Genomic DNA, 13965 nt, shown 5'->3' on the forward strand with positions numbered 1-13965 from the left:
TCTTCACGTCTCGTCACCATCACAAATCATCAGCGTCTCGATCTCAGTGGATTTTCTCAGCACCAAAGCCTCATTAAAGACACGTGACACACAAATCACTATTCTCTTCTGATTGAAACAATAATAATTTTGTAATAATTTTCAGCTGCTCTGTGAAACCAGAGTTGTGGGTTTGAAACCCTCCTGTGACAGACATTTAGATTTGGTACATTTCCATTTAAAAATGCTAATTGTGACAATGAGAATCATGTTTTTTTTGAATAAAACATTTGTGTGCAGCTATCCGTCTTCTGTCGTACAGGACCTGACTTTTAACAATGACACAGTGAACATTCCTTTTTAAACTTTATTTATCTGGGAAGTGTCTTTACTGACTAGACCTGGACAAAACCACAGACCAGGAGAGGAAAATGTGAGGTACATTCACAGTAGTGGGGAGATATTACCTGATCCTGCCTGCAGATATTTCATATATTCATGGCGGTTCACTTTTATTTACATAACACACATTATCAAGACACTTAAGTGACTGGTCATCACCAGCTGCTGTTTAGATCAGGGAGAAGTTTCCTCCTGGTTTCACACCTGACCTCCGAGTTTCGGGCATCACACTGCATTATTATTATATATGGTTCTAATTTTTATAATTGCTGATCATTTATATTATCTTCAATTTTGTCTGTATTTAAAAATAATTTAGTTATATTTACAATTGCATCCTTTGCTTTTCAAATTGAAGAGACAATAAATAATAAAAGGATGGAAATCATACAATAATTATTATACGGCGATTATACAGTACTGGTGTCATCCAGAAATACTGCAAACTTTAACTTTAATGTTTAAATTCTTTTATTAAAAAAATCCAGACATCTTTACAGTCAGACAACATGCAAAGGGATGTGTGCATTAACGTCATCAAACCAGTCCCTTCAGACAGTGACTCAGTAATATGGGGGCAGGTGAATCTGCTGAACGCGTCGTCCTTCAGCTGAACTTGGCTTTAGAGAAATCCATCTCTGGGTGCTGAGCCATGAACCTACAGACACCACAAATAACATTCATCACACTTCAAACATACAGTACTGTGCAGCAGCTTTGTCTGTAACCATAATCAGTTCATACTTTCACCCAACACAGTACAAAACCTAACAAGTGCTGCACAATTAGGACCAGGTTTTGGTCTCCACTGTCTTGCCAAAGTTAGTGTTTATGTCAGAAATGTCCTAAGGTGATAACACATACTGTACAAAGACACACCAAGAGTTTCAAATAACACAATTAAATGAAACAGAGACATACGTGTCCTCAAACACCAGCTGACAGAACATTAATGTGTGCAGTGTGATGACATGAGACAAACCAGGTGTGAACTGAACCAGGGACTGTGATGGAACAGAAGAGACTCACTTTTTCAGAATGTCTTGTTTCTTCTGCTCTTCAGATGTAGGCAGACCCATTGACTTCTGCCTCTGGTCATACATCATCTTCTCCACCATACCACGGGTCTCTCCGTCCAGATCTGACAGCTGAGGACAGCAAATTACAGGAAAACTGGTGAGTAATATCGGAGGCATTTCACTCTCACTGGCAAAAGACCTGATCTTGCAAACGTTACCTTTGAGTTCTCTGGAGACACTTTCTTGGTGTTGATTTCTGGATCTGTACTCACAAGCTTGCTCCACCATTCCATTTTATTAATCTGACATTAAAAGGAAAAATGATGATGAAGATCAACGACACAACCACAAGGTATTGGTACTAGTACACATATTTATATGTTGTTCTATTTCTTCCAAATGACAAAACACGGAGAGCAGAGAGGAGAGAGTAGAGAGTAGAGAGCAGAGAGTAGAGAGCAGAGATTAGAGAGCAGAGAGTAGAGAGCAGAGAGTAGAGAACAGAGTAGAGAGCAGAGTAGAGAGCAGAGAGGAGAGAGGAGAGAGCAAAGAACAGAGCAGAGCAGAGAGTAGAGAGCAGAGAGAGAGAGAGGAGAGAGAGAGCAGAGAGTAGAGAGGAGAGAGCAGAACAGAGTAGAGAACAGAGAGTAGAGAGGGAGAGAGTAGAGAGTAGAGAGCAGAGAACAGAGAGTAGAGAGTAGAGAGTAGGGAGGAGAGAGTTGAGAGCAGAGAGTAGAGAGCAGCAGAGAACAGAGAGTAGAGAGGAGAGAGTAGAGAACAGAGAGTAGAGAGCAGAGAGTAGAGAGGAGAGAGCAGAGAGTAGAGCTGTGAATCAAGCACACAGAGCAACAGCAGAATGCCACTGTTGAAAACAGAGTAAATGCTTGATTTCTGCTAAGCTGGTGGAGTAAAGTGCTCATTGCTGCAGTTACTACGACAGTGGTCTATGCTTATTTTAAACTGTAGAACTATTCTAAATAGAGTGGACAGTTAGATTGTGTTACCACTTTTGTCCCTACTCTCTGAAATCAAGCCCGCCCCCCCGTCTCTCACACCCAGCAGACAGCACACAGAGTACATCCACACGTCTTACCTTCTCTAAGTGCACTGTAACCACCTTGCCATCATCAAGGAGCCAGGAGCTTTCTTCTACCTTCACCTCGTTGTAGAGTTGGCCTTCAACAACAGGAGGGTGACCTTTCAGGCCGACTTTGATGGTGCGCCGCTGGATGTCGACCACCACATCTCTCCCCTTAATCCGAAACTTTACATCAAAAGGCACCGACAGCTATGGTAGAGGGTGAGAATGTGAACTTGTTAGATTCTGTTATGTTCACAGGCATCAACACTCTCAGTGCATGTAGAACTGGACACAGAAAAAACCTGTTGCATTGTGGGAAACTCTCAGAGAGATGTGTGTGTGACGGTCGAGTTACTTACAATACTTACATAAATGACAGCTGACATGAATGTGAGTGTTTTATAATAATTAGAAAATGGCGGCTTAGAGTGAAAAGTAGGATTTCTACGTGAAGTGCTGTCCTAAAACATCGACATAACAAACCTTTTATCCAAATATCTTAGAACTTCAGGTCTCGTGGTTACCGAAACAAAATCTACACTGGTGACAAGGTTTGAAGAATGGAGACGTTTCTGACAGGGGCAAAAAGAAAACTGTGCAATGTTTGGGAAACATTCACGACGATGCATAGCTCAGTCTTGGATTCACAGTGAACGTGGCAGGAGATGAAGAAAGACCTCAATAAAAGACCTAATAAACTGAAGAGACATGAAGACCATTCACCCGGGTTACGTCAGTAAGCCACCGGAGGAACTCTTTTGTAAGAGTTGGGGGGGGCTCTAGGAAATTTCTTCCTATTAGGGGGGGCCCAAGTTTGAGAAGCACTGGTTTACAGTAAGTAATATGAGAAGGTGGACATTGCTCCGGCATCATTCTGGCCTACAATTATAGAAATAAAAGCTCAGAGGACTCACTACAGTTCACTTTTAACATAGGTGTACTGACTCGGCTGATTGACAGTGAACTGAAAGTTCATTTCTAAGGGTCCACTGCAGCCACCACCACAATATCACCACTGCACCACAAGTTAGTCATACTGAAGGAATACACACAACACAAAAGGAACTCACATCAACTTCAGTCAGTGTCTGTGTCCACTTGTAACTGGGAAGGTCGGCTCCGTTTCCTGCATTAGGCTTCATTTTACCTTTATCCTTCTCATCTTCCTCTCCCTCAGAGTCAGACTGTGGACACAACCATGAAAGGAAACGAGTCAGGGACCAGATTTGACATAAACACTTCCTTTTACAAAATATAATTGCTGTTCCCTCACCCCCTTATCTTTTTCTGCATTTTCAGGAGGCTTTTCTCCGTTTGTTGTTGAATCTTCCATTTTCTCTTCTTCTTTCTTTTTCTAAAACATAAATAATAGTAATAATGATAATAATAATAATGATGACTTGGATTTAAATGTAGCAGACCAATTACAATTGTTGTGAAACAGCATCAAAACACAGATACTCCACCTTCTCAAGTTCAGACTGAAGTTTCTCTGCTTCTTCATCTGTCAGCTCCTGAATTCTAGGGCAGTCGTCTTTTTTCAGTTTCCTCTGTTCTTCGGCGAGCTTGGCTACTCTTTCTTCTTTCTCTTTCTTTTCCTTCTCTTGTTTTATCTGTTTCTCTCTCTGGCTCTTCAGAGCCAGGTTACTGTGGTGGGCTAAAGCTTCCTTCACCAACTGAAGACAAAAGGAGACAATTGAGGGACAAGAGAAGACATACATAGATGTCTATGTTGGTATAACATTTTTGCTTTACCGTGCGCTCTGCTACTTACCTTCTCTGCAGCACCAGCATCACCACCAGTGAAGAAATCTGTTTTACGACGGAGGAAGCTGAAAAATGTGTTTACTAACTGAAAAGAGACACACAAAAAATCATCACAAATAATTCAACAGAGAAAAGAGAAAGATAATCTTTTAGATAGAGCAAGAAATACATTCTCGTGATGCTAAACAAGGACATTATGTTGATGAGACAATAATTCTAGCAATTTCAGTCACCTGACGCCATGGAGGAGCTATGCTAGAAACAAATATTACACTATAATAACTTATATTTCCAGTGAAACAAATAACCATATACGCAATGACATGTTAGTTTAAGCATGTTCATGACATGTTAGTCTAAGCATGTTCATGACATGTGATTGACACATGACAGCCAAACACAACACAGCGCCAAATAAAGAATAAATGATACCAACTACATGAAAATGAATTGAATCCATCAAACACTTTAAATCTACAGCATTATAGCTGACGCTGATCTTTAATATAGATCTATGAACGACACTTGGCATCCGTAATGTTGCTAGCTTGCAGGCTATATACGTTAGCTTCCACAGCGGCCTTCTTTACCTCCTGTACGCCTCCTTCGTGTTGTTGCGCCATGACGAGCAACATCCCGTCATACTTTTCCTCGTCGTCTCCCATGTTCGTGGACTCTAAATGAAATGATATCCGTGAGGATGACAAGTCTGAATCACAATGAGCAACAGCTAACGGCCTTCGCCACGACTTCCGGGAAACAAACCCCACCTCCTCTGTCTGGGCCAATTGGAGGAAGACATCTTCTTCTTCGTTGACATTTGACGGCGGTTTGGTGCAGTACCGCCACCATCTGGTATGGAGTGTGGCTCAAAATGTGGATCGAACCCTAACCCATATATATATATATACATGTGTATATATATGTGTATATGTGTATAAATACATATGTATATATACATATGTATTTATATATCCTTAAAAGTTTAAAGTATTTCACTCTCTCCAATTCCTGATTCTATCATTTCAGTTTTACTCCAGCGATTCATTTAAATAATTTAAAGCATTAAAAAAAATGAACGTTGTATGTTTACTTCCGGTGGCGACTGACCCAGGAGAGGATGAAGGGCTGAAAAAAGTCTCCCAAACATTATTATATAGTTCTAATATTTTTTCCTTTGACACTCCCTTTTCCCAACTCACTAGAAATATCATTTTAAAGGTTTATTAAAACCAAACAAAAAACGTCTGCTGACAGTCTGGCTCTGGGTGGTTTGAGGAAGTCTACTGCAGCTGGGATGTTCAGGCGTCTGATACAGATTCCTCCTGTGCAGGACCAATCAGCTCCTCCCATTGCTTGTAGCATTTTGTTTATTATACTTTGTCAGCTGAAGCAAACCGTGTTGCCTTCAGTGTTAAGTGTTTGAGGCGCCCACAAGGGGGCTACAGCGCCACCCGCTGTAAAACTGAATGAAATGAGCGAAATGACTCAAAAAGAGATTTGTTCAATTTACAGTAAAGAGCCGAGTCAGTAAAAAGAGTCCAACTTCCCAACACTAAGTCTCTGTTTTATGGCCCCTCCACCGGTAACCCTAGAAAACCAGAAGACAGACATTTTTCACTCTCTTGTTCTCTCTGTCCTTTTTCTTTGTCCTCCTCCTGCCGTGCGGCTCTTAGGTGGAGGTGTGCGTCTACAGTCACATGCCTCCGTCACTTTGGTTCCAGAAGTAGGAGTGGCTTAGCTTGGTCACCAACCACTTCACTCCCCTTTCTTATATTTATCTCCTGTTACACACACACACACACACACACACACACACACTGGTGTTTATGTTGAATATTGTTGATTTTAGCTTTAGTAAGTGAAATGTATTGACTCAAATGACTACATTTTCATTATGCTTTGATGTTCATTGACTTAGATTATCAGATTCAATTTGTGTTATTTAACTTCAGTGAACCAAATTGTTTAATTGATTTTTGGAGTTTGATTTAATAAATTGTTACTTTTATTCACTTAAAGGAATGCTGTCTCATCAGGATATCTTTTGATATTGTAGTCAATTACAGTGATTTAGACTGATTTTAAAGGGATAGATTGATTGTCTTTTCTCTGTTATCAGGGTGGTACCCCAATCTAAAATGAATGAATATTTAATTAGTTTTTTCAAAATATTTAATAATTGATTTATTTTTGTTATCAATCAACTTATTGCCACTATTGTTGATCCCCAACACTGCAGCGTGGAAAATGACTTCAGGAGTGCTGTTCAAAGACCTGAAGTCCAAAGACACTTGTTTCCACTATCTACTGAAGACCGAAGACACTTGGATCCACTATCTACTGAAGACCAAAGACACTTGTGTCCACTATCTAGTGAAGACCAAAGACACTTGGATCCACTATCTACTGAAGACCAAAGACACTTGTGTCCACTATCTACTGAAAACCAAAGACACTTGTGTCCACTATCTACTGTCGAACAAAGACACTTGTGTCCACTATCTACTGAAGACCGAAGACACTTGGATCCACTCTACTGAACCAAAGACACTTGTGTCCACTATCTACTGAACCAAAGACACTAGTTCCACTATCTAGTGGAACACTTGACCCTCTCTCTGACCCCAAAGACACTCCACTCATCTACTGAACAAAGACACTTGTGTCCACTTTGGGTGTCCACTCATCTACTGAAGACCCACCATCTACTGAAGACCAAGACACTTGTGTCCACTATCTACTGAAGCCCAAAGACACTTGTGTCCCCTATCTACTTGAAGCTCAGTATTACTTGGGCCCACTATCTACTGAAGACCGAAGACACTTAACCACTATCTACTGGGGCCCAAAGACACTCTGTAGTTCACTATCTACTGAAGCCCAAAAGACACTTGTTCATAATTATCTACTGAAGACCAAGACACTTAAATCACTATCTACTGAAGCCCAAAGCATACTCAAAACCACTCATCACCGGAAGTTTCAGCATACTTGGCGCCCACTATCTACCGAAGACCGACACTTGGGTCCACTATCTACTGAAGACCAAAGACACTTTGTACCACTTACTGAAGACCAAAGACACTTGTGTCCACTATCTACTGAAGACCAAAGATACTTGTGTCCTTCACTTATTCACTGAAGCCCAAAGACACTTGTGTCCACTATCTACTGAAGACCAAAGACACTTTGTGTCCGGCTATTTCATACTGGAAGCTTTCTCCAAAGCATTACCAAGGCCCACTATCTACTAAAGACCAAGACACTCGAAAAATATCTACTGAAGACCTAAGACACTTGGGTCCACTTTTCCACACTGAAGCCTGTAAAGACACTTAAATTCACTATCTACCAGGCTCAAAGACACTTTGGCGCCCACTATCTGGTATCGAAGACCAAGACACTTCTAAGTCCAATTATCTACTGAAGACCAGATACACTTGCGCCCACTATCTAACAAAGACCAAAGTACTTTGACCACTATCTACTTATACACCAGACACTTGTGTTCATTACTCATCTAGCTCGAAGCCCAAAGACACTTAAGGCCCACTCATCTACTGAAGATCCAAGACACTGGTGTCCACTATCTACTGAAGACCAAAGACACTTGTGTTCATTACTATCTACTGAAGCCCAAAGACACTATTACTCATCTACTGAAGACCTAAGACCTTCTAAGGCCCACTATCTACTTAAGCCCAAAGACACCTCTATGCCTACACTATCTAGACTGAAGCCCAAAGATACTTCACCACTATTCACTGAAGCCCAAAGACACTTGGATCCACTTATCTACTGAAGACCAAAGACACTTGGTGTCCACTATCTACTGGCCCAAAGACACTTGGGTCCACTATCTACTGAAGACCAAAGACACTTGTGTCCACCTTTATCTACCAGCACCTACCCCATCCTTCACCATCTGCCTCTCAAGGCTCAAAGACACTTGTGTCCACTATCTACTGAAGACCAAAGACACTTGTGCTCACTCATCTACTTAAGCCCAAAGACACTTGTGTCCACTATCTACTGAAGACCAAAGACACTTGTGTCCACTATCTACTGAAGCCCAAAGACACTAGTCCACTCATCTACTGAAGACCAAGAGCCTGGTGTCCATTCATTGAAGCCCAAAGACACTTATGCCCACTATCTACTGAAGATCAGATACACTTTAAGGCCCACACTATCTACTCTAAGCCCAAAAGACACTTGTGTCCACTATCTACTGAAGACCAAAGACACTTGTGTCCACTATCTACTTAAGCCCAAAGACACTTGTGTCCACTATCTACTGAAGACCAAAGCTATAGGTTCACTACTGAAGACATACTCAGTTCCCATACTGAAGCCCAAAGACACTTGCGTCCACTATCTACTAAAGACCGAATCTACTGAAGCCCAAAGACACTTGCGTCCACTATCTACTAAAGACCGAAGACACTTGGGTGCACTATCTACTGAAGACCGAAGACACTTGGGTCCACTATCTACTGAAGCCCAAAGACACTTTTCTGTCTCAGAGACATTAAGTCCTGGATGACCTGTAACTTTCTACTTTTAAACTTTTATACTCGGCCCTAAACACCTCAGAAAAAAACTTTCTGATCACATTGTCACTTTAGATGACATCACCCTGGCTTCCAGTTCCACTGTGAGGAACCTTGGAGTTACTTTTGACCAGGAAATGTCATTTGATTCACACATAAAACTCATTTCCAGAACAGCCTTCGTCCACCTCAAGAGATTCAAGATTTCTTTATTGTCATACCAACACACATTAAGACAAGAGGTCAGAACGAAATTTCTGTCTCTCCAGAACCTGGTCAGCCCAGCAATAAAAGAAAGAAGAGAAAAAGAAGAACCAACAGTTTAACTTAAAAAAATATTAATTAAAAAAACAATTAAAACTTTAAAATAAAACAAAAGTGGCATACAGTACTGGGGGCATGTGCAAAGTACAGTCCGTGGGGGTGGGGGCAGAAAGGCTATGGGGGCTACCAGAGCCGGCCCTGGGCATAGGCAGTATAGCCAAATGCTAGGGGCGCCGTCATCCGCAGGGGGCGCCGAAAACGGGGAAAAAAATAAAAAAATACTACTTTTTTTTTTTACCAGTGCCATTATTACTATTATTTTGAAATATTATATAAGCCCACAGCAACAGCACAGCATAAAGTCATAGCAAAGACTATTAATTAATGCAGAAGGCTTTTTTCTGGGTGAAACGAGCTGTTGCTCTATACCTGCCCTCTGTGAGGGGGGCGGAGTCAAGAGGCCAGCTGCCTGAATCTTACCGGACCGTGACCCAGAGACGAAGAAAAAGATTAATGACACTGTATCGGAATTATGTCCAAAAGACTGAAGCCACCTGGTGCCCAAGGAAGGAAAAGAAGGAAAGAAGAGGAAGAAAAACATGAAAAAGATAGAGGTACAGTAATGTCAATGTGATGAAGTTCATGAAATTACTAGTTTAATGCATCGTAGTTACCGTTGTTGGAGCAGAGTGTTAGCTTGCTAGCTTACTTCGGACGATAGCAACATTGTTTAATAATCAATAAATAGCTGAGTCGACGTGTGTTAAATTCATCAGGGACGTGTGGAAACTTAACGTTAGGCCTGTTCAGGTGTTATTTTACAGGTGTCTTTCCTGCTTGTATGTCAGTTAAAATACTTTTAGTTGTCCGTCCCCTTTGTCATAGTAAGACTTTGGTTTTATGTGTCACAGTTTATGTTTGTTAAAGTTTACATCAGTGTTAAAGTGCAGTTAAAGTGTATTACTGTTAATATTTCATACCTTAGCTTTCCCATATCATTCATAGGCTATATATACATATATTTATATATATATATATATTAATTTCACTGCACTTTACTGGTTTTTGCACTCTGGTTAGACTGAATTGCATTGCAATGACAATAAAGTTGAATGAATCTCATCACATTTTCATTATTAGTCTATATTAGTCTCATGTATAGCACACCAAGCATGTTTTTTTATTCAAATGTAACATGCAGTCGTCACATATACTTCTCTTCTCTCTTCAGATGCACTTTTAAAATATTTCAGTACCACCCCCAGTGACACAGCATCAGGTGCTGCTGTCCCGTCTACCTCTGCACAGCCCAGTGACACAGCATCAGGACTAAAGGCTGCACCTATAGACCCTGCTGACTGGCCATCTCTTCTTACAGACAAAGTAAGAATTATTAAACCTATTCACAGAGGACCATTTCAAACAAAAAACAGTTACACATTTCCCCAAAACAACGATGGGAGAAGGTGTTTTATGTCACTTGTTTTCGTGTGCAGTGTTCGGCTTAATATGTTTGCCTTATTTATTTTGTATTTTTAATTTTATCACTTGTTTCTTTCTTTAGTTTTTATTTGGTGTGATATTTTTTACTCAAAGAAATAAAATCTTGAATACACACATGCAGTTTCTGTGTGATTGTATGAAAGTTAATTGTGAAATTGACTGCTGCGATGCAAGGGGGCGCCAGCTAAAATCTTGCTTAGATCACCAAATTACTCAGGGCTGGCGCTGGGGGCTACAGAGAGTTCAGGAGTCTGACAGCTCCAGGGTAGAAGCTGTTCCTCAGTCTCGTTGTCCTGCTCTTGATGCTCCGTAGCCTCCTGCCTGAGGGAAGGGGGGTGAACAGTGTGTGTGCTGGGTGGGTGGGATCTCTCATGATGCAGGTGGCCCTTTTCCTGCATCTGGAGGTGAAGATGTCCGTGGTGGTGGGGAGGCTGCTGCCCACAGTTCTCTGTGCAGCTGTCACCACTCTCTGCAGAGCCTTCTTCTCTGCCGTGCCACACAGTGATGCAGGAGCACAGGACACTCTCCACTAAACATCTGTAGAAGGTGATAAGGGCTGACCTTCCTAGTCCAGTGCACCTCAGCCTCCTGAGGAAGTACAGGCACTGGTGTGCCTTCCGGACCAGGCTGGAAGTGTTGCTGCTCCAGGTGAGGTCGTCCTTGAGATGCACGCCCAGGTACCTGAAGCTGGAGACCACTTCCACCGCTGTTCCTCCGATGTGCAGGAGAGAATAGGGGGGATGTCTGCTCCTCACTGAAGTCCATGATCATCTCCATTGTTTTCTTTGTGTTGATGCAGAGGTTGTTTACCCTGCACCAACCCTCCAGGTGTTCCACTTCCCGTCTGTAGCTGGACTCATCGTTGTTTCTGATGCGTCCAACCCCTGCTGTGTCATCAGCAAACTTCACAATATGACTGCTCGGATGTTTAGGTGAGCAGTCATGAGTGAGCAGGGTGAACAGAAGAGGGTTCAGCACGCAGCCCTGGGCGGAGCCAGTGCTGAGGGTGCTGGAGGTGGAGGAGATGTCGTGGATCCTCACTGACTGCGGCCTGTCTGTCAGGAAGTCCAGGACCCAGTTGCAGAGGGGGGGGGCTCAGTCCGAGTGACCTGCGGAACATTATGAAAATTAGAAACATTCTGTCCTTACAGGACACTGAAAAACTAGTTCATGCTTTTGTTAATCTAGATTAGATTACTGTAACTCCTTATTAGCAGGATGTTCTAACAAGTCTATTAGAATCCTTCAGTTCATTCAAAATGCTGCGGCACGAGTTCTGACAGGAACTAGAAAGAGAGACCATATAACTCCAGTGATAGCTTCTCTACACTGGCTCCACCCTCAGTTTAGAATTCAATTTAAATTCCTCCTCCTCATGTACAAAGCACTTAATGGTCAGGCCCCTTCATACCTGAAAGACCTAGTCTTACCCTATCACCCTAATAGACCACTTGTAGTTCGCAGAGTCTGTAAGAGCAGAATGGGAGGTGGAGCCTTCAGTTACCAGGCTCCTCCTCTCCTGTGGAACCAGCTTCCAATGACAGTTCGGGAGGTGGCGCCTCTCTTTGTTCAGGGAAACCTGGACCATCTCTTAGTTATGCTGCTATAGAACTAAACTGCTGGGGGATTTTCCTGTGGTTATGACTTTTTATATGTCATTAACCTTGTCTCTTTCTCTCCCTAGTTTGTGTCTTTCCTTCTTTCCCTCTCTCTCTCTCTGTATTCTCATCATGCAGGTTGCAGGATCCAGATCCAGTTTTCGAGGCTATCCATATCATACATATCATCACCATTATTATTGGGCTATAATTAAAAGTCGATATCATTAACTGTATAAACTTGTAACTTGATACAGTTGTTGTGTATCTGCTCCTGGTCTCTCTCTCTCTTCTGTCTCTACCTCATCTCCATCTTGTCCTTTCTCTCCCCCCTCTCTGTCCCCCACCTCTCCGCTGTCCCCCATTTTCCTTTCACCCCAACCGGTCGAGGCAGATGACCGCACATCTCTGAGTCTGGTTCTGTCAGAGATTTCTTCTTCTGTTAAGAGGGAGTTTTTTCTCTCCACTGATGCCTAGTGTTTGCTCATTGTGTGAACTGTTGTGTTTCTCTGCTCTCCTTGATGTTGTCTATGTACAGACCTGAGATAATGTATGTTATGATTTGGAACTTAATTGAACTGAATTGAATTGAACTGAATTGAATTGAATTGAATTGAATTGAATTGAATTGAATTGAATTGAATTGAACTGGATTGAATTGAATTGAAATGAAATGAAATGAAATGAAATGAAATGAAATGAAATGAAATAAATTGAATTGAATTGAATTGAATTGGTTGCCTGTGCAACAGAGGTTTGTACACAGGAAGGAGATGAACCAGGTTGTGAACAGACCTTCCGAGGGGAGGGAGGGGGGATGAGCTGTATGCCTCTTTGGTGTTGGCATAGAAAAGGTCCAGTATTTTATTGTCTCTGGTGTGGCATGTGACATACTGAGTGAGTGTGGGCAGAGATCAGGAGGAAAGCCTGTGGATGCTGTGTCTGCAGCCTGCTCACCACTGAGTGCATCACAGGCTGCATTAGCATTAGCAGACGGGGGAACGTACGCAGCTATCGCGATAACATGCGAAAATTCCCGCAGCAGCCCTCCTCCGCTGTCCTGTCTGCCCAAATCAGCTGGAATCTGTCCAGCTGGATAGTCATGGTGAGCAACTTATAGGCGGGGTCACACCCTGATAGGTGGGGTCACACCCTGGACAGGTCGCCAGTCCATCGGGACACAAACCGACAACCTTCTCACTGTGAGGCAACAGTGCAAGCCACATACTCCACTGTGTGGCCCTGTGCAAATCAATGACTCATTCTCTGGAAAGTTCACTTTCAATTGAATATTTGAAAGTGAATTATCTGTTAGGGATATCATCTATTGTAAAGGTCTTCAACAAACCAGTGTCAGTGAGTTCGACTTATTAGAAGTCTGAATTAAGAACAAAAACCTAAAACCTTTCATGAACCACACCATTTCATCATTTCAGTTACAGTGTTTTAATTTCAGTTACTAAAAAAATGACATAAACTCCCCCCATCACAGATATGTGGTTAATATACACACAATCTCAGGAAGACACACACACACACACACACAGATAACTTAGCATATAAAATTAGATATTTACATCAAAACTCCTTCATTTCTTCACATCATTTACAAAGAGTTGAATTTAACGTCTTCATAGATGGAAACAAAGTACACCTGACAAAATGGCAACAGCAACTGACAACGCATTGATTGTGCTGACAAAAGCCGATGAGGTGGTGGCAGCAGGTGTAGTTGCAATGGCAGCAGGTGTAGTTACAGTGACAGTGACAGCAGGTGTAGTTGCAGTGGCAGCAGG

The 13965-nt window shown here is 42.1% G+C and overlaps 1 protein-coding gene across 1 annotated transcript; it reads right to left on the reverse strand.

The window, feature by feature from the left end:
* Window positions 1-834: 834 nt before the first annotated feature.
* nudc (nudC nuclear distribution protein) lies at window positions 835-5026 on the reverse strand. Its single transcript, XM_044017862.1, has 9 exons — window positions 4839-5026; window positions 4256-4333; window positions 3948-4157; window positions 3755-3835; window positions 3552-3665; window positions 2494-2688; window positions 1619-1702; window positions 1411-1529; window positions 835-1039 (listed from the first exon to the last, which is right to left on the reverse strand). The coding sequence occupies exons 1-9, from the start codon at window positions 4911-4913 to the stop codon at window positions 988-990; spliced, it is 1008 nt and encodes a 335-aa protein (XP_043873797.1). The 5' UTR covers window positions 4914-5026; the 3' UTR covers window positions 835-987.
* Between the last annotated feature and the right edge of the window lie 8939 nt (window positions 5027-13965).

Source organism: Solea senegalensis, unplaced genomic scaffold (genome assembly GCF_019176455.1).
Source record: "Solea senegalensis isolate Sse05_10M unplaced genomic scaffold, IFAPA_SoseM_1 scf7180000015939, whole genome shotgun sequence".
In the NCBI taxonomy this organism is placed as follows: domain Eukaryota; kingdom Metazoa; phylum Chordata; class Actinopteri; order Pleuronectiformes; family Soleidae; genus Solea; species Solea senegalensis.

Bases quoted from the DNA above. Each gene is read 5' to 3' on its own strand.
- nudc (XM_044017862.1), bottom strand. From the start codon at position 4,913: ATGGGAGACGACGAGGAAAAGTATGACGGGATGTTGCTCGTCATGGCG. The intron at 1,703-2,493 runs GTAAGACGTGTG...TTTTAATGTCAG, and splicing joins TTACAGTGCACTTAGAGAAG to ATTAATAAAATGGAATGGTG. The intron at 1,040-1,410 runs GTGAGTCTCTTC...TGGTGTCTGTAG, and splicing joins AAACAAGACATTCTGAAAAA to GTTCATGGCTCAGCACCCAG.